At 31.2% G+C, this 19,012-nt stretch overlaps 1 protein-coding gene across 6 annotated transcripts in view; it reads left to right on the top strand.

Annotated features, from left to right (window-relative positions):
• Positions 1–19,012, top strand: part of ERR (estrogen-related receptor) — a 280,760-nt gene that overhangs the window by 108,448 nt on the left and 153,300 nt on the right. For 2 of the 6 annotated variants that reach the window (XM_075366812.1, XM_075366810.1), the window contains exon 1: positions 14,339–14,573. The exons of the other annotated variants lie outside the window; for them this stretch is intronic. In XM_075366812.1, the coding sequence (XP_075222927.1) occupies positions 14,544–14,573 (30 nt within the window). In that variant the 5' untranslated portion in view covers positions 14,339–14,543. Of the gene's footprint in view, positions 1–14,338; positions 14,574–19,012 lie in introns of those variants that run through there. 6 annotated transcript variants of the gene reach the window in all.

The raw sequence follows: 19,012 nt of genomic DNA, 5'->3' as shown, positions 1-19,012 counted from the left end.
TTCTCTCTGTAATATGAAATCCATTTTTCATCGTTGATAACAGTTGAATTAAGGAACTCATCATCTTTTTCTGTGAATTAAAAATTCCAAAGCTGATTACATTCGAATTTTTTTTGTGACGTTCCGTTAAGACGTGCGACACCCTCCTCCCCCAAACGTGCACAAACCTTTCTGAAGCCTTAATGGTCATGTTCGATGCGACCAGTAACAGCTCTTGAAACATCAGGAAAAAGACGGGCCAGGTCGAAAATCGTTGAACGACGACCTTTTCTGATCTCATCATCGACATATTTCAACTAGTCCTCGGTGATTATCGAGGGCCTCCCTGAACGTTCTTCATCGTGCACATTAATTCTGTTATTTCTAAACCTTTCATACCATTTTCGGAAGTTTTTTATTCATTACATTTTCATCATACACAGCAACCACCTACTAAAGAATTTCAGCCGGCTTAACGTTTTGATGTTTTAAAAAAGGTATGACTACGTATTTCGTAGTCGGTGGCAACATCGATTTTCGTATTCATTTTATAACGTAATAACTCACACGTTAGATACTATAACGCGACAACTTACAGATAACAATACAGTGTACCTTACTAGCGTGGCCAAGGGCGACCCAGGTTCGCCAACCTTAAGGAGAGAAATTTCTCAGCGGTCTTTACTTTAAGAGATATCCCTCATAATTACTACCATCCTATGTCCTCAATTTTCTATTTTAATTCCATTCTTTGTTTACATTTTTACCCTCTACGTATCCTCTATTACTAAACCTGGATATCTTAATACATGTTCCATCTATAATTTGTCCTTGGCCATATATTAATCCGCTCCTTTACAAGATTCTTCCACAAACTTCTATTTTCTCCTATTTGCCGTAAAATCTCTGCATTTCGTAATTTTATCACAAAATTTTAATTTTCATTATTAAGAAATTTTAATTTATGAATTTTTCCCGTGTTTGATTGTGAATAGTGAAAGTACACTCGTATTTAAAATTAGAGCTGTTTAGAAAACAGACAAACATGATTTGGATTTTATGAATTTTAAAAAAGTTTTGTTTTTTGAGTTGCTTAGGGAAAAACTTTTCGTTTTTTAAATAAATTGAGTGATGCAAAAGGACCGTGTGATAGATGTTTGGAAAACAGTGTGGAAATGTGACAAGTTAATTTTTTTTGTAATAAGTCGTGAAAAAATTAATTAAATGGATTGCCGTAGCTATGGATCATTTTATGCAAAATAACCCCGTGGAAATGGTTTACCAATTTGCATATATCTACTTTATTTCATTGATGCTGATTTAATCTTTCTATTATTTGAATAATTCATCACGTCCTGCTGCATTATATGCTTTACAAAGTATTACGGCGTAATTTCAAACTGACACAAAAAATTAACATAGGTAATGATGAGGCTGAAATTTATAAGTTATGTAATTGTTTGAAATCTGTCCGATTATCCTTGGAATTTTAATCTTCTTATTGTGATAAATTTTTATTCTTTCTTTTGATAGGATTTCTAGGTAGCCCTGCCTGGATTACTTCCTTATTGTCTAAAAAAACCAAGTGTACGTTTTTTTTTATATCGAAAATTTAATCTGTTGTTTTTTTGAATGAACTTTTTTTGTGAATGATACCATTTATGTGGTATTTGCGTTGTTAGCTCAATTTAAATGAGAAAAATTTGATGTTAAATGGATATAAAAGTAATATTATTGTCCCCAGCCAAAAAAAACTATTTTATGTTATGTATCGAACTATTGTTTTGATTGACATGACAATTAGGCCAATCTCTCCCATTAACTAAAAATTTTAAAAATTAGAACAATTTCATTTTATAAATAATTTAAGTTTATATGTAGGTATATATAAATACATATAGTTCTGAAATAGCGATAGATTATCTTTTATGTAGGTTATTAAGAGAAATTTCTTGCCATAAGGTTTGGAATTGTAAATAGATAATCTAGTAAACCATTTAACATCCGTGAAAACAAGAGAAGGTTTTACCGCTTTTAGTGAGGTGGAGGGGATAAGACCCCGAGGATATTCTTAGAAACTTGCGTTATTCTCACCGAATGATTATTTTTTTAAAACTTTATAATTTATGTTTTTATCCCATTAAAGTATAGTTAATGTTGGTGGAAAATATTCAATATTTTTTAAAGCTTTAATACCGTAATTATTTTGTTTTTAAAATATAAATTATTATACTTGATTTTAATTATATACCTTAAAAAGTGTATTTTATTTTATTAATAATAAAATAATATTAATAATAGTTACGGTCAGTTTACCTTATGTGGAATTGATGTCGGTACATTTATATGATCGTAATTCCGAATAAGTTAACTGATATAAGAAAATCTCTTATCGTAAATAATAATAATAATAATGTCGTGACGAGAGACTTGGGAAAAAAATTTGTAGAGATATATTAAGTGCGGTCATCATATAAATGATGTTTGGTACCATTAATGCTTTTTTTAAGTAGTGGAATTAACGTCCAAGTCCGTAAGGATTACGTATTTAGTTAGTGGATGTCTGCTTCAGACTATTTATTAAGTTTATATGTTAAAGTTTATGATAAAATTAATGTCAATGAAGTGAAGCTTTTTGTTCAAAAAAATATTCTTGCGCGCGGGTTTATAAATGCACTATTCTCTGTTATATACTTCATTTAGTTTTTTTTTTTGTTAAATGAAGTTATTCAAGATAGTAAAGTTTACCGAGAAGTCTAAAAATTTTAATTAATCACCGTTTTCGAAAATAAAAATATTTTGAGTGAGCTTAAAGCCGAAATAAAATATAATACAGAAAAACCTCTTATTCGGTCTTCCTTGGTTTTCTTACTGATGACGATAATTTGGTGCTTGGTGAGATTTAGTATAAATATATAATTTTTGGTCCATCGATTTAAAAATTTATGGCGTTTGTGAGTTTGGCGTGTAGGCCGAGGTCCAATTAATTATTTTTATAGTAATGCAGTGCGATGTTTGGACGGTGTTTAGTTTTATTCACCGTTTTACTTCCTTGTACTTCTTACAAGGAAGTATTGTAATAGCGAAAAACTTCGGTTTTCAGATTTCAACGGAAATATCCATTTTGACCATCCCTGAATCCATTTTGACTAGTCTCGACGTGACGTCTGTACGTACGTATGTATCTCGCATAACTCAAAAACAATAAGGCGTAGAATGTTGAAATTTTGGATTTAGGACCCTTTTGATTACAATCGACTAGAACAAAAGTGCCCAAAAAACCCAAAAACCAAAACATCTGGATTTTGGGTCTTTTCTAACTGCAGTAGTAAGCCCTCATTGAGAGCCTTTTAACGATAAGTGGTACTTATTCTCATTGGTTCGAGAATTATAGCACGATAAAATTTTAATTAATGAAATATTTGGATCTTACAAGGGGAAGGCACATTGGTTCGAATTCGACTTCATTTCCTTTTTTTTTTTAATTAAACATACTGATTTATTAACAATTATTAATTTCTGATTGTAACAAACATTCTACAGTAAATAATAATTCAATAATAACAAAAAAATTTAATAAAAAAGATAAATTAATAAAAATATATGTTAAAAGGAAGTCATGTGGTGTCCACATCAGCTTTTTTATTGAGGATGTGAATTTAGAGTTATATAAATTAAAATTAATACCTGTTGATTGAAACTGATTGCATAATTCTCTGCTGTAGTTTTGCTATCGATATTGAGTATTTGATCGATACATTTATTATGAATAAACAAAAAATTTGCTCTGTACAATTAATAACCAGATTAAAGAACGGGTTCAGTACAGTTCGGCTCTAAACCATTTCTGTCCTGCGGAAAGATTTTTCCTCGCCATTTCCGGTTGAGTTTTGCGTAGGTCGTGCACCGTTAGTTACACGGCTTATGGTGTAAGCTTTTAAATTTTAATATATCTTTATTTAGCAAATCTCGTAGCATTACTTTTTTTTGTGAAGGATATTTTGTTTCTCCAATCAGCATTTCATAATTTTCAAATATTTTTATGATCTGCACATAAAACCTAAAAATCCTAAAAAAGATATGATTCGTGTGCGAAATCTATTCATTGAACCATATTTTTTTGGGTAACTTTAATTTCACCGCTTTTTTGTAACAACGGTAATGCTAACACTCCGTACTTCGTAGCTGAACAATATATCTTACCTTTCATACACTCAAATATTGTGTTGATCTTGACTCGCATCAAGTATGAGACTTTTTTTCCTGAAGATCGTTCATCTTCTTACTACGATCTCGGCCTTCAACATTCATGTCGACTGGTTTGTATCTGTTAGATGGTGAGAGATAGGAGTAGAATAATTTATTGATTAAATAAAGATTTAGAAACGAATATAATTTAATATTTAGTTTTAACTCTTACAATCTCATCGATGATTTTTTTATTTTATTGGAATCATAGCTTCTAATGCTGTACTGCAAGAAGGAAAGTATGGTAATCAGTAAAAAAAATGGGGTATGACTTTTTTTTCATTTCTCGACGTTTCATGACCCCCTCCCCCCAAAAAAGGAGTAATGTTGTAAGTACGTGCATTGGCGTGTGTGAAGCTTAATACAGTAGCGAACAAATTAATCTGAACGAAGGGAATTTTCCTTCTATCGCAGACTGCTTGCTGTTTGGTGTTTCAGATTATGTTTTTAGTTCATCTACAAATAGAATTTGTGATTTCATAATTCATTGTCAATTAGTTTTTTGATGATCTTATGAGATTCTGTTATAAGTTTATTATTCGTTTCTAGTTAATATACTGGAACCCACCGGGTTGGTGTAGTGGTGAACGCGTTTTCCCAAATCAGCTGTTCTGGAAGTCGAGAGTTCCAGCGTTCAAGTCCTAGTAAAGTCAGTTATTTATATACGGATTTGATTATTGGATCGTGAATGCCGGTGTTCTTTGGTGGTTGGGTTTCAATTAACCACACATCTCAGGAATGGTCAAACTGAGACTATACAAGCCTACAGTTCATTTACACTCATACATGTCATCCTCCGAAGTATTATCTGAACAGTAATTACTGGAGGCTAAACAGGAAAAAGAAAGTTAATAGAGTGGATATAACCCCACGAAAGCGGTCAAAAATCGTTGCTCTGTCCCAACACACAAATGACTCAGACAGATTGCCAATGAGTGTAGTGTGAGGTTAGGTACTGTAAATGAAATCGTGAAAAGGTTTAGTGAAACAGGTTCCGTCTCTCCAGAGAGAAAATGAAAATATGGACGAAAAAAGAAAACCACGCCTACACAGGAGCGATTACTAATAAGAAAAAGCAAAGTTAATCCACGATTATCAGCTATTGACCTTAATAGGGGACTTAAGAGTCAGTGGAACTATTTTTTCTAGGTGTATTACATGTGGTAGAAGATTGCTGGCAGTAGGAGGGATTGCTTGGAAACCTAAAAAGAAGTATTTACTGACACAGGTTATGAAGACAAAAAGACTTCATTGGGTAAAGGAACTTAAACAATAGACTATTGAGATGTGGGAAAAAGTTATATTTTCAGATGAGACTCATTTCTTTGTCCAAATGGAGAGAGTAGCCTACATTCGTAAGTCAGCAGATGAGAAAACTACTACGCCAGCACAACGGCAAAAAGCTCCCAAACACCCAGCCAAAAAGATTTTTTGGGGTTGTTTTAACACATAAAGGACCAGGAGCGCTTATGTCTGTGGATGGGATGATGAAATTTGACCAATACATTAACATATGCCAAAGAAAAATAGTCCCACTTACGCAGAACAACCCGAAACTCATTTTCTAACAGGACCTTGCATCATGTCACATGTCAAAGAAAGCAAAAAAGTTCTTCAAAAACCAAAACATTTGAGTGCTCTCGTGGCCAGGGAACTCCCCCGATCTGAATCCCATAAAAAATGTATGGGCCATATTAAAAAGAAGACTTGCGAAAATGAATTGCAGTACAAAAACTGACCTTATTAGTTCAGTGACACAGGTTTGCTTTCGAGATGAAGAATTCATTTTTCTACCTTAGTGAAATCAATACCAAAGAGGATTAATGAGATAATGAAAAACAAAGAACACATAAACTATTAAATTTGAGTAAGTTTGATTATTAAACATTTTTTTTTTTAAATAAACTTTTCTGTTGAAAATACTGTGTTCGGATTTATTTGTTCGTTACTGTAACTTTGACTGGATTAATTGATTTTGTTGAAATTTTGTACAGAGACTCGTGTGTATGGGGGATGGACTGGTGTATATGGGGCACATATTTGTTGGCAAAATCTCTTGGTCGATATCACCAAGGGGTCATTTTTTGTTAGTTTTTGTTGTTTTGGAGATTAAGTTTCTCAAAATTTTGCCAACACAACCCCACTTTATATTAAGATCAGTACATCTGTGCACGGTTATCTTACTATTGTTTATAAATTTTCTAAAAATTCCTCTTTTCCCCAAAAATCTAAAAAATACTTTTTTTATTTATTGCATATTTTTTACCGAATTTCTTTTAATGCCATCATGGCATAGTAATAATGCAAGCAACCCCCAAATTAATCATATGGACAGTTAGTCCATTAATGCTTATAATTGAATTTGTATTTTTTTTTTAAATTTTAGAATAGTTTTGTTCAGATAAACATTGTTATTCCACCGTGATGTCGTATTTACTTTACTCTTCAGTTATAATTCAAAACTAAACACTTTTAAATTTGTTTACTCCAAAATGTTTCTTCGTTATCGTTATCCATTCATTTTAATTATCCGTCCAGTTTATTCTATCCGTTCATTTTAATTATCCTATACAGTCACTTCTCGACTAAGACGGGGTTCGGTTCCGCAACTTCGGACGTAAGTCGAATTTCATACAAAAGTAAATAATATAATTATAATAGACATATGTACATAAAATTAAATAGCTTTTGATTTTTGATTTTTAATTGTTAACTACATATAAGTAAATAATTACATACATAAATAATAGTATACATATATACATAAGCATTATTCTGGATTATCGTTATCATCTGTGCTACTGAGATATTTATTGCCTACTCTTGAAATTTATCAGCGAGTGTAGTAGTAGTGCTCTTTGTTTTTATAAACAAGTCCAATTTTATTTGGACAGTTTGTTGTTTCTTTTCGTTATAAATTTCATTATAACAGGCAAGTGCTTGGTGAATGTTGCGTTGTACCTTCGAAAATTTGTCGTTGTCCGAGTCCATATTTTCAAATTCTTTAATTGCCTCATTGATTTTGCTAAAAGCTGATGCCATTTATTTCAGCACAAATTTTTTGGATGGTTCTGCGAGTTCATCCAGTTCTTTTAGTTCCATTACATTTTTTTCTGCAGCTCGTTATTACTCAATCTCAGTCAGGTCTTGGTTTGTGAGTTCCTGTAGATTATTTTCCAAAAGTTTATTTACATCTTCATTATAAATTTCCAGATTTAATTGTTCAGCAAACTGTATAATAACATTAACTACATCTTCTGTTTCCTCTTCTCTATTAAAGTTCACATTGTTAAACCTTTTTAAGTGTTTGTTCCATATGCCGTTCATACATTTCGTTGTTACATTGGACCACCCTTCTGATATATTCTTTATTGCATGAAAAATGTTATAATTTTTCCAAAATTCTCTCAATGTCTGATCTTTGTCAGTTCCCGCAATTGCTGAGTAAATGTGATTCTTAAATAATGCACTTTGAAGTTATCAATACACCCTTGATCCATCGGCTGTAGTATGCATGTTGTATTAGGTGATAAATAAACCAATTTTATGTTTGGATGGGACTCTCCTAAGTGTGGAGGGTGACTTGGAGCATTGTCAAGAAGCAGTACAATTTGAAAAGCAATATCTTGTTCGTCACAATATTTCTTTACTTCTGCAACGAAGCAGTTGTTAAACCGGTTTTCAAAAAAGGCATTGTGTCATGCACGCCTTCTTATTGACACGATAATGTAGTAGTAATGTGTCCGTACTGATTCCCTTGAACGCTCTTGGGTTATCGGAATGGTATATCATATATGGCTTCAATTTATAACCAGCGACATTTCCACCCAAAAAGAGGGTAGCACGATCTAAAATGGTTTAAAACCGGGCACGCATTTAGCTTCTTTTTCAATGTATGTTCGTTCGGGCATTTTTTTCCCAGTATAACGCGGTTTCATCCGCATTAAAAATTTGTTCCTGCATATAATTTCCTTCCTCAAGCATCGCTTTAAAATTCTCCTTGAAGATTTCGGCAGCTTTCGAATCTGCACTTGCTGCCTCTCCACAAATTGTCACATTACGGAAGTTTTCACGTTTTTTAAATCTTTCAAACCGAAGTTTGAAAGATTTCAAACTTAAATCCGAAGTTTGCATTGAAATTTTGGTCATAGTTATCACCTTCCTTCTTCTCTAAATCTTCGAAAAGACTGCGCGCTTTAATTTTGATGGTCATGAGACTTAGTGGAACATTCTTTTGTGATAAATCTTCCATCCAAGTCTTTAAACATTTTTTCATTTTATGTATAGGACCATTTTGTTTTTTATGTTGATTTTACTGATGCCGATCTCTTTACTGCTTTATAAATTCGTTCTTTGTCCTTTATTATAGTTGAAACTGTTGAATGTGACAATTTTGTCGCATTCAATGTCTTTCTTTTTCTTTCATTGGTCTTACCAGCCATTTTGGGATTAAAATATCACAAATCAAGTATAACAATATCAGAAAATAAAGTAGAATTTTCAATTTACTCTGCGAGTAAACTACTTATAACTAAACACTTATTTACAAAGTACTAATTTACGTATTTACTTACACTATTTATTAAGTAAACACTTATAACAAAACAATTTGCCACCTTACACAAGCACACGCGAAGGGTAACTAACTGCACAACAAAACTAAATCGATTGCTTCTGCAATCGATAGCAGAAGTGCGCACACAATCGCCAAAAGCAGGATACGCTAGAATTCACTAGTACTACCTATCAGGAGAAAGTTGAACATCCAATCGGAAGAAAGTGAGCGCGTCATCAATGTCGGTTATTTCAAACTATTTGAATAAGCCGGTCATCATCCTATTTAACAAATATTTATTAAGAATTATAAACGGCGGAGAAAAATAATTGTTTTTAGACATGATTTTTTAAATATATATATTTTCGTATATGATACATATTTGACAAAACTATAAAAAATTGATATATTTTTTTTATGAAATTTTTTCGTTTAAGTACGAGTGGTCTTAAGTCGAGGTGGTCGTAACTCGAGAAGTTACTGTATTCCTTTTTCATTTTTATGTTATATTTTTATGATTTTTTTATATTTTGTTGTATAATCTTTATGATTTTGGAACACTCCCAACAACAGATCCAGTTTTGATCGAGATTGCGTCAAAAAACTAAGTGTTCCAACACTGTTATGATTAAGTTGGCATTATGTTGTTCCATCATAATTATCCTTCACCATAATTACTTAAATAAAATTCAGCTAAGATTGAAACAAAAGAATTATTTTTAATAAATCTATTCTCTTCTTAGAATTTAAAAAATACTTTGTATACGAAACAAAACAAAGAAAAAAAATTGTACAGGTTACAGAATTTTGAAATTTTATGACATAGCTGGAAAAGAAGTTCTGCTGTTCTTGTTACATATTTATCGATGATTTTGAAGCACTTTTTACAGTGGTAAAATCGATTGTCGGAAGAAAAGATGAATTTTAAACGAAATAGAATTATCGTTTTTTGGCTGTGTTTTAACGTAACGTAGCTCGATGCCTATTGAGATCCAGATAAAAGTACTCATTTAGAATTTAGAACATTCGTGGTGTAACAGTTTTTTTGTTATCAGTTATTTTCTAAGTAATAACTATTTCATTACCTAAAGAACTAAATAAGAAAAAGTGTGACTTGAATAAAATAATTCAGTGACAAAAATTATTTTTCACGGAAAAACAGCGTATTTTATGAATTGAATTAATTTCAAAAGAGTTGTTTAATTATTTTAAGAGAGAAATCGCTGAGTTTTATCCTCAGTGTTGTTCGTGCTTAACCTATAGCCTCCGAGGAAATATTATACGTTGGACAGAAGTTTCTTGTTAAAGAAAACAGTAGAGATTTTTACTTTTAATAAATAAAATAATGCTGTGAACGTTTATTTTTACGGGGTTCTCTTGTAAGATAATTGCAGAAAACTGTGTTTCCCGATTTTCTATAGTGTTTTCATATAATAAATCAGATTTACTCGTTTTTGTTTTTTTTTAAGGGGCATCAATTACTTTGGACACTAGCTCCTTTCCACTTCAATAGATATCATATAATAAATACAATTCTCATAGGATTAAACCAAATCCCCCTCCCACTCCCCCAATAAAAAAAAAAACACAAAATGGCAAGGGTGTAAATTGTCCTTTCCGCTTAAAAACATATACCATTTCTAAAGAAACTTTGTCAAACAATCAAAATTCACGTCAAATAATTCAGTTCAAAAACACCGTTACAAAATATACACTTAACGGAATTTAAAAAAATAAAATAAAAATGTTAAGCACAATGACGTGGGTGTCATTAAGCGGCCCTTGCCACTTAAACAACTCGCAGACCATTTCTATAAAAGTTAATAAAAGATCTTCACGCAAAAATAAATATTCATCCTTTCATTAAAATTTGTCAAAACACATAAAAAAGAACTTCATCTTAATGCCTACTGTTTAGGGTTTCCTCTTAGGCTATCCTTTTTGGTTTCTTGTACGAAGTAAAAGAAATATTGCGATCGCGAAAAATTTCGGTTTTCAGATTACAACGGAAATATCCATTTTGACCATCCCTGAATCCATTTTGACTAGTTTCTGCGTGACGCCTGTACTTGTGTATCTCGTATAACTCAAAAACTATTAGCCGTAAGATGTTTAAATTTTGGATTTAGAACATCTAGTTGTGCATCAACCCTTTTGATTGCAATCGACTGAACCAAAAGTATCCAAAAAAGCCCAAAATCCAAAAAAGAATCTGGATTTTGGACTTTTTGTTAACTGCAGCAATAAGCCCTCATTCAGAACTTTTCAACGATATATCATAAGTGATACTTATTTCCATTGGTTCCAGAGTTACAACCAAATAAAAATTTAATTAATGAAATATTTGAATCTTACAAGGGGAAGGCACATCGGTTCGAATCAGACTTTATCTTCTTATTTTTTTTAATTTAAATATATTGATTTATTAATAGTTATCAACCTCTGATTATAAAAAAACTTTTACGATAAATAAAAATTCAATAGTAACAATAAAAAAATAAATATGGAAAAATATCGGAAGTTATTAATGAAATAAAATTTTATGTACTTAAAATAGCATGTATTTTATGTAATTTAAAAAAAAATTAATTTATTAGGCGTACAAGGAAGTCATGTGGTGTCCATATCAGATTTTTGGTTCTCTTCTCCAGCTTCCTAATAGTCTCGATGTCAAATACCATGGTATCTTCAAATACCCCGCCGGAAATCAAGGAAGATCTTGTGCTGCCGGCGTCAGAGGACTCCGGCTCCTGTGGCGCGGTGAGTACATCACAGTCGAAACTGGATGCACTCACCGCTAGAACACATGGGGCAGCCGAAGTCCTGGCCCTCGTTCTTAAAGGCATCTGTGCTTTTGGAGACTTCATTTTTGTTCTTTCTACGTCTTACTTTTCTAATAAATTTACTTTCTATTTCTTTGTTTCCTGTATAGAGATATTTGCTATTTCTACCTTGGCTGCAGGCTTCTTGTCCGTTTTCCGTTCACTCTCCTTCACCTTGGAACTTGTCGAACGCCCATTTCTTGGTGGAGATGAACTCTTTCGTTCAATAACAACTATCTGTTTTCGTCTTTGACGATTTAGGGCTGCTTTCTCTACTTGGTCGACTCTTGATCTTCTGGTTAATAATTTGTTCCTTTAATTTGGCTAAGGCTGGTGCCACTTCAGTTATCACGTCCTTTGGTTTAAAGGTGGCATCAACTTCTATATGGGACGTGACCCTTGGCGATTTACTGAAGACGATTTTTCTTGCCTCGAAGTAATTGAATGATGATGTAAGTTTTGAATGATGATCTTGTAACTCCTGTATTGCCAGTTCTTCTTTGTATTTCGGACAGTTTCTTGATCTCGCCTAATGCTGTCCGTTACAGTTGACACAAACTTTACGTCTTATTGTTAAGGACGAAAAGTAATAATTTAATGTTAGAATTAATTGAAAAATGGATTTTCACGTTCTGCTAATGCTTTTTTCAGGTCTTTATTTAGATATTATTTAATAAACACTACTGTAGGAGGAATGTGTCGTGATTACATCGGCTAATGCACTTGCACATGATTGGCTCGTGGATAGTAGTACACCTAATTTTATTTTGTTTTGGATTTTACAAATTGAGTTTTACACAAAATAAAAATAATAGTGCCAGTATCATAAGCATTTCTTCCAGCGACACTGGAAATCACTGACTGATTACGTCTCGAAAAAATACTTTTTCAACCCCATTTCGCTTATAATTATTTTTTTTTTTACGTTAAAGTTAAGTTTTTCGTAAACCTTATTATTAAATATTTAATAGTTTACTATTTAATAATTATTTAGTAGTTTTTTCTACTTTAGTAGTAGAAAAATAGTCTCGTAGAGAAAATGTTAAAAATAAAGATAAGTTTGTATAATTGATGCACTTTATGCGTAGCCTGAAATGAATAAGTGATATCTAGAGCGGAGGGAAGACATGATTTATTCTCTGGTTGCCGAGGAGGCTTAGTTAGTGGTAGAACTTCTTCTTTATTACCCCTTTCTATGAAAGGTAGCACCCGCCACTTTGAAACCGAAAATGTTATGAAAAATCGTTTTGCAAAGTTTTACCTAATAGCAAGCAACTTTGCAACAGTATTCCATAAAAATCGAAAACATTTCCTATAGCAGCTTCACAAATAGAAATGACAAATGACGAGTCAATGCCTCATTTCGCCGAGTCAATCTCTCTGTTCATGACTTTGATGTATAATTCTACTTAAAGCACCTGAGAAATTCATCAGAATTTTCTCTGAAAGTAATAAACGTGTTGTTTTTTTTCAGGAGCTGCGGTAAGGAAGAAATTAGACCTCTTTCATTTTCTGTGTTTGCTATGGTGAAAAAAAACTAGCTTGTGAAAACTCTTACTTATAAATACGGTAAAGTTTTCATTTGTTGAATTGAATCTAAATTTCGATGGTCTTGCGTATTGTAATATGCAGTGGTTTATAACATACTTCAGTCTTTGTACCGACATTTTTTTTTGTACGCTTTTAACAAAACCAGAACTGTAAAAAATAAGACTTAATACCGGTTATGATATATGGAGTTTTTCTAATTTCTGGCCGTTATGCTCTTATGAATTTCTGTTTATTTTTAAATAAAGTTTTAATTGAATCCATATTTAATTTTTTCGTTCATAAATGAAAAATTCGAATTGTTTACCGATCATCTTGAAGCTTAAAATAATTAATATGTGTACCCTGAAATCAATCGTACCTGGTTTTTATTTTATAATAACCGTATTCACATAAAATATTTTAAAACACTGTTACATTGTTTTTCACACAAATTTCCAAGTTTATGCGCGACAGTATTAAATCAATTTATGTAGCGTATGAAATATACCAAGACTGGCCAGGATTCAAGGAGAAGACCATCTAGATAAAAGGTTGAGACGGTACCACACAGTGATGGAGGTCGAGAATGTTAAAAGATTTAATTGGTACTGGTAATAATTTCCTTTGTAGTATAACGTTTTTTATAATTATTATCAATCAAAAACGTTCTTGATCAAAAAATCAATTCTAATTTAAACTGTTTTCTAATATCGAATGTTTCTATGTGTTAAAATTAGCGGGTTTTTTTATCGTTTTATTTTTCATTATTATTCTTTTCTTTTGGAATCTTTCTAAATTTCATTCCTAATTTTATCCATTGAATAAGTAATACATATATCTTCCTGTTTCTCTCATAGCTAAGAGTTAAATTAGTTTACAGTTCAAAAAAAAAATTAGTAAACAGTGAGGATTTGTGTATATTTTCTCAAATTAGTTTGTTAATGTTCTTTTTTGTTATGTCAGTGTCTGGTTTTACTGTTTGTATATAAATTTCTAAATCGGGGGTATTTTCTTTAAAAAGTTTTGCGACAGACGCTCTGACATTTAATGCAAGACTTTCAACTGCAAGGTAAGCTGTAAGTTGTCGGTCCAGTAGGCGGGCAGGGCAGCCGGGCAAGCTGTCTGTTGAGGAAAAAGCAGCGGGGAGGCATGATGAAATAGTGAGAGGGGGTCGTGGCTAGGGTCAGAGGGGGGAAGCTCTAGCAGCGTATAGTCGAGAGTCGAGCCGTGGTGCTGGACCGTGTAGGTTGTACTCATTGGTTTGTTATTTGGTTGTCTGTTGTTTGTTTCATTGTTAGTGTGATGTGATAAAAAAAAAACCATGATCACTTTTCGTTCAGTTGTGTTTTTATTACTTAACCGATGCTATATGTGCGTGTGTGTGTGTACACCATGATTGTCCGTAGTCCATGAATATGGATACGTGGATGGAAGATGTGGTATGTTTATTATTTTTCTTTTTTATTTAATAAGAACCCTTTTAGATTGTGTATCTTTTTTTAATTATGTTAAAGTATGTGGTTATTCAGATGCCACCAACGATATCGTGTACACACACACTCTCACTCACTCAGTCACTCACTCACTTACACTCGTCGTATATTAATGGATGTATATTTTTGCAGTTCTTTGGAAGCGTATTTACATTCTAACATTCTGTTTCGGGAGGATGTCGAACGCTTTTATCAGTCCGGCTTTTATTCTGTCCCACCTTAAAACGTTTATCTATCCCTAACAGGCGTTGACTAACCTAAGTATTTATGTCGAGACTTACTGTTGAATTATATATTTTTTCATTTTAGTTTGTTTATTTTACTTACATGTGAATGTATTATTAATCCAGAGGCTGTTTGGAAAATCGTGTTCTTTCATCGGCGTGGCACAACGCCGAACGGAACTTTCTGTTTGTAACACCTGTTATTTTCCCTTTCAAAATCGTGCACAACCTTATAGTGATTGATGTTTTATTTGCTTAATGTACGATTACTTTATATGTAAATACGTAAAATTGATTTTTCTATCGCTTATTCATTTGTCAGAACTATAGTTCGAGAAGGAGCATTGTTTATAAGAAAACAAACAAAAATTTAAATGTAAAGAAAGTAAAAAGATTTTAAGCATGTAAATAACTATTTACTTTTTTAGATACTGCCATTATTTAAATGCTTTAAAAATAATTTTTCTTTATGGATAATCGTATTAATGGTATATGTAAATAAGGTATCAAAATAAAATTAGTTTCAAGATAAAATTTTGTTTGTTTAAATAATGAAATGTATATTTACGTTTTATGAAAATATTTTCATTCAGCTTATCATGTCTAAGCATCGATTTTATTCATAATTTTATCCTTGTCTTTAAACTATTCTGCTCATTTAATCAATATCGATTTGCATTTTTCTTTTAAGGGTGCAATTTACGGTTATATTCGAATAGCTAGCTACTTAAATATGAATAAAAAAAAGTAAATAAGTGATTTCGGCGTCGATATTTTTTTTTATGAAAAACTTTTATTTTTCTTATATTCTCTATAAGAAATTACAACATATTTTTTATTAGTATTAGCAGAAAAAGAAGATGTTAAAAAGTATTTACTAATTAAAGTTAACTATTTTTCTTTTCGGTTAAATATTTTTTTTAAATATGTAAATGGCCAAATATCGGATTAATAAAACTTTCCATTAGAGTATCTCTAAATTAAAATTACATCGATGCAAGGTATTGTTGTGTCGATGTTTAACATCTGTATCTGTTTGACTTCTTATGTTCGTAGAATATATTAATTTTAGATGTGTGTGTGTGTGTGTGTGTGTAAAAAAAATTTTTTTTTTAATTTACATTGCAATTTTAATTTCATTAACAGTCACAAATTAAAAAAAAAAAAAAAAAAAAAAAAAAAAAATTAAATTAAGCTAGTTCGGATAACGTGTAAACTTTTCGGCTTATTGGAAGTATCGTTTTAAGATGATACCTGTTAAGGTTAGGTTTTTAAAATTTACAAAAAAGCAAATATTTATGTAAAATTCATTGTATTGAACAAATATATATTTGATGAGACATATATATTACTAAAGAATAAAAATCATATTGAGCATTTTTTGTTGTACATATTATTAAATTGAATCGTTTATGGTCGTTTGTGGAAGTAATTCATTCCTAACCGTGAACTACTTTTTTATTCACCGTATGTTGGCTTTGTTGTTTATTAATATGATATGATTTGGTTTCGAAGAAAGCTTAATCGTTATTGATGCAGGTTAATAGTGAAGATTTAAAAAAAAAAACTATTAGATTTACGTTTATTTAAAAAAATATTTAGTTAATTTATTAAGGGAAGCAAACATGAATATGATTTTCAAAATAAATATTGTAATTAAATTTATGGCTTAAATGGTAAATATATAATACTGTTTTTTTGTTTTTTTTTTTTATAAAAAAATAATACTTTTATAGTCATATTTAATATTTATGATCAAATTTTTATAAAACCCACTCCAGGATTGAAACAAAAAAAATTGTTCCAGACAACAGTTTTTTTCTTGTTTAATTAATATTTAACTTGTACGAAAATTTTCTTCTTTCCTATAAATCACCATATACTACACCACCTACATCTCTAAATTGATCACATCATCATATTCTTGGACGATCTAGATCTCTTCTACTTGTAGGTTTATAGTTTAGCAGCTTCAATGTGCGTAAGACACTGCCGCTAAAATTTTTTTTATTTTTTCATTCCAAACATATTCTTTATTTATTCTTCGAAGAATATTCTCTGACGGAGAGGCGTTTCTCCTTTTCATCCGGAAGGTTTTGGGTTCGAATTTCCGTTCAAGCTTACATTTTTCCCTACGCTAGAAAATTAATTTCTTTAAACGGTGACTGTAACTTTGAGTAGACTTTTAGTTATCGAAGTGGTCAATAAATAAATTTAAATATTACTCTTTCAATCTACATACTCTACCATATAAATACGTTATTCGCTGCCCGTGAACACTAGAACGGAAATTGTTTCCGTATAGTTATTCACTTACCTTAAAAAGAAATGTGCACATAATAACAATATTATTGTAAATAAGATTTTTCAGCGTAATTGTCCATTATATGTAGGAGCTAAGTTACATAAAAAAAAAACTAAATTAACGAAAGAAGAAAATTAATTGAAATTATTATTAAACTCTGTCTTCTTACTACTAATACTGTAATATTATTTATATATATATATATAATACGGTAATATTATGTATTACCGTACCTTTAATTCGTACTACAGATGTTTCAGATTGATCGAGTTTTATTAATTTTCCCTCCATTCTTTTAAGTGAGGGATAAGTTCTGGTGCATTATTTTATGCAGTCACCGTAATACGCCTTTTCGATTAGAGACTTTTTAAACTTATCCTACTGTAACTCATATGCATTTTTTAATGGTAGAAAGTTAGTTGTAATAGTCTAAGACCCGGCAGCTGATTTCTGTAGGTATCTGTTTTTTTAACGAAACTCGATTTATACGATTGATTAATTTAATGCATTACTGCCGGGTTGCCTAGCAAAAATTAGCCGCAGTTACCTTTAATTAAATATATAGCAATTTTTTTATTTTAACGAATTGCTACTATATTTTTCTAAGTGAATTAAACATCATTTGAAAGAAAATGATGTGAAGAATGTTAAGAAAAGTTGTTGCCAGCTCTCAGTCAGCCGCAACCTCCAAGTTGCCAGGTGTAAACAGGTATGTTATTGTTAATTATTTACGCTCATCGTGTTTTTCAAAAAAGTTTAATTTCTTCTGTACATGATAGTCGCGCTGCTTTCTTGTTTACAACATGAAACAGCGCGCGCATTCCTTCTCTCTCGTTCACACTCATCTAGACAAAGTAACTAGTTCAAATAATGGTAACCACTACTTGCGGCCATTTTTTTTTTACAGGCAACCATGTGTTATCGCGTACAGAAAAAAATAAAATTCAATTTAGTATATACATTTTTTGAAAACTACGATAAGCGTAAATAATTAACAATAACATACCCGTTTACACCTGGAAACTTGGAGGTTGCGGCTGAGAGCTGGCACCCATTTTTTTTTTTTACATTCTTCACATTATTTTCTTCCGAATGACGTTTAAGTCATTTAAAAAAAAAATATTTGCAATTCGTTAAAATAAATTAATTACAACATATTTAATTAAAAGTAATTGCGGCTAATTTTTGCTAGGCAACCCGGCAATAATGTATTAAATTATCATTAATTATTCATTTAAAAAAACATACCTGCAGAAATCAGCTGCTGGATCTTGTACTATAACTTATTTGTAATTGACTTCCCCCACAACATCCCCTTGCGTATTGTTAACTACAGATGAAATCACCCAGCTGTGAAAATAGCTTATAGAATTTGTATTTTAGGATAGCGTTAATTTTATTATTAATGATTAGAAAAAAATTGTGTGCGTGCGTGTCCAATGTTCCTTGAAAATAAAATTCTTTTAGTCATGTTTTCGTAATTCAGTTGAAAAGATATATTAAATGAGATAAAACAATATGATATGAATTTAATTAAAAAATCGTTTTTGCTTATCCCATTTGAATAATTTTACGTAGCAATTGTTTACCCCTTAATTAAGTTTATTAATCAAGATAAAAGAGTTAGGTCCTAGTTTGTCCAGAAACTATTGCTTAAACTAGAATCACAAATTATTATTATCATTGGTAAAATTTTAATAATTATATGAAATCTGTTAATGAAGTAGAAAAAGTGCCTCGATTCCGCAGCAAGTATTATTATTAATAGAATAGCAAGTTCAGGTATACTAAAAAGTCCCCACCCATCTGTAAAAATGTAATTTACGTATTGATATCATGGTACGTTAATTTTCAAT

This window comes from Lycorma delicatula, chromosome 5 (assembly GCF_047948215.1).
Source record: "Lycorma delicatula isolate Av1 chromosome 5, ASM4794821v1, whole genome shotgun sequence".
Taxonomy (NCBI): domain Eukaryota; kingdom Metazoa; phylum Arthropoda; class Insecta; order Hemiptera; family Fulgoridae; genus Lycorma; species Lycorma delicatula.
This window is presented reverse-complemented; position numbering and strand designations above follow the sequence as displayed.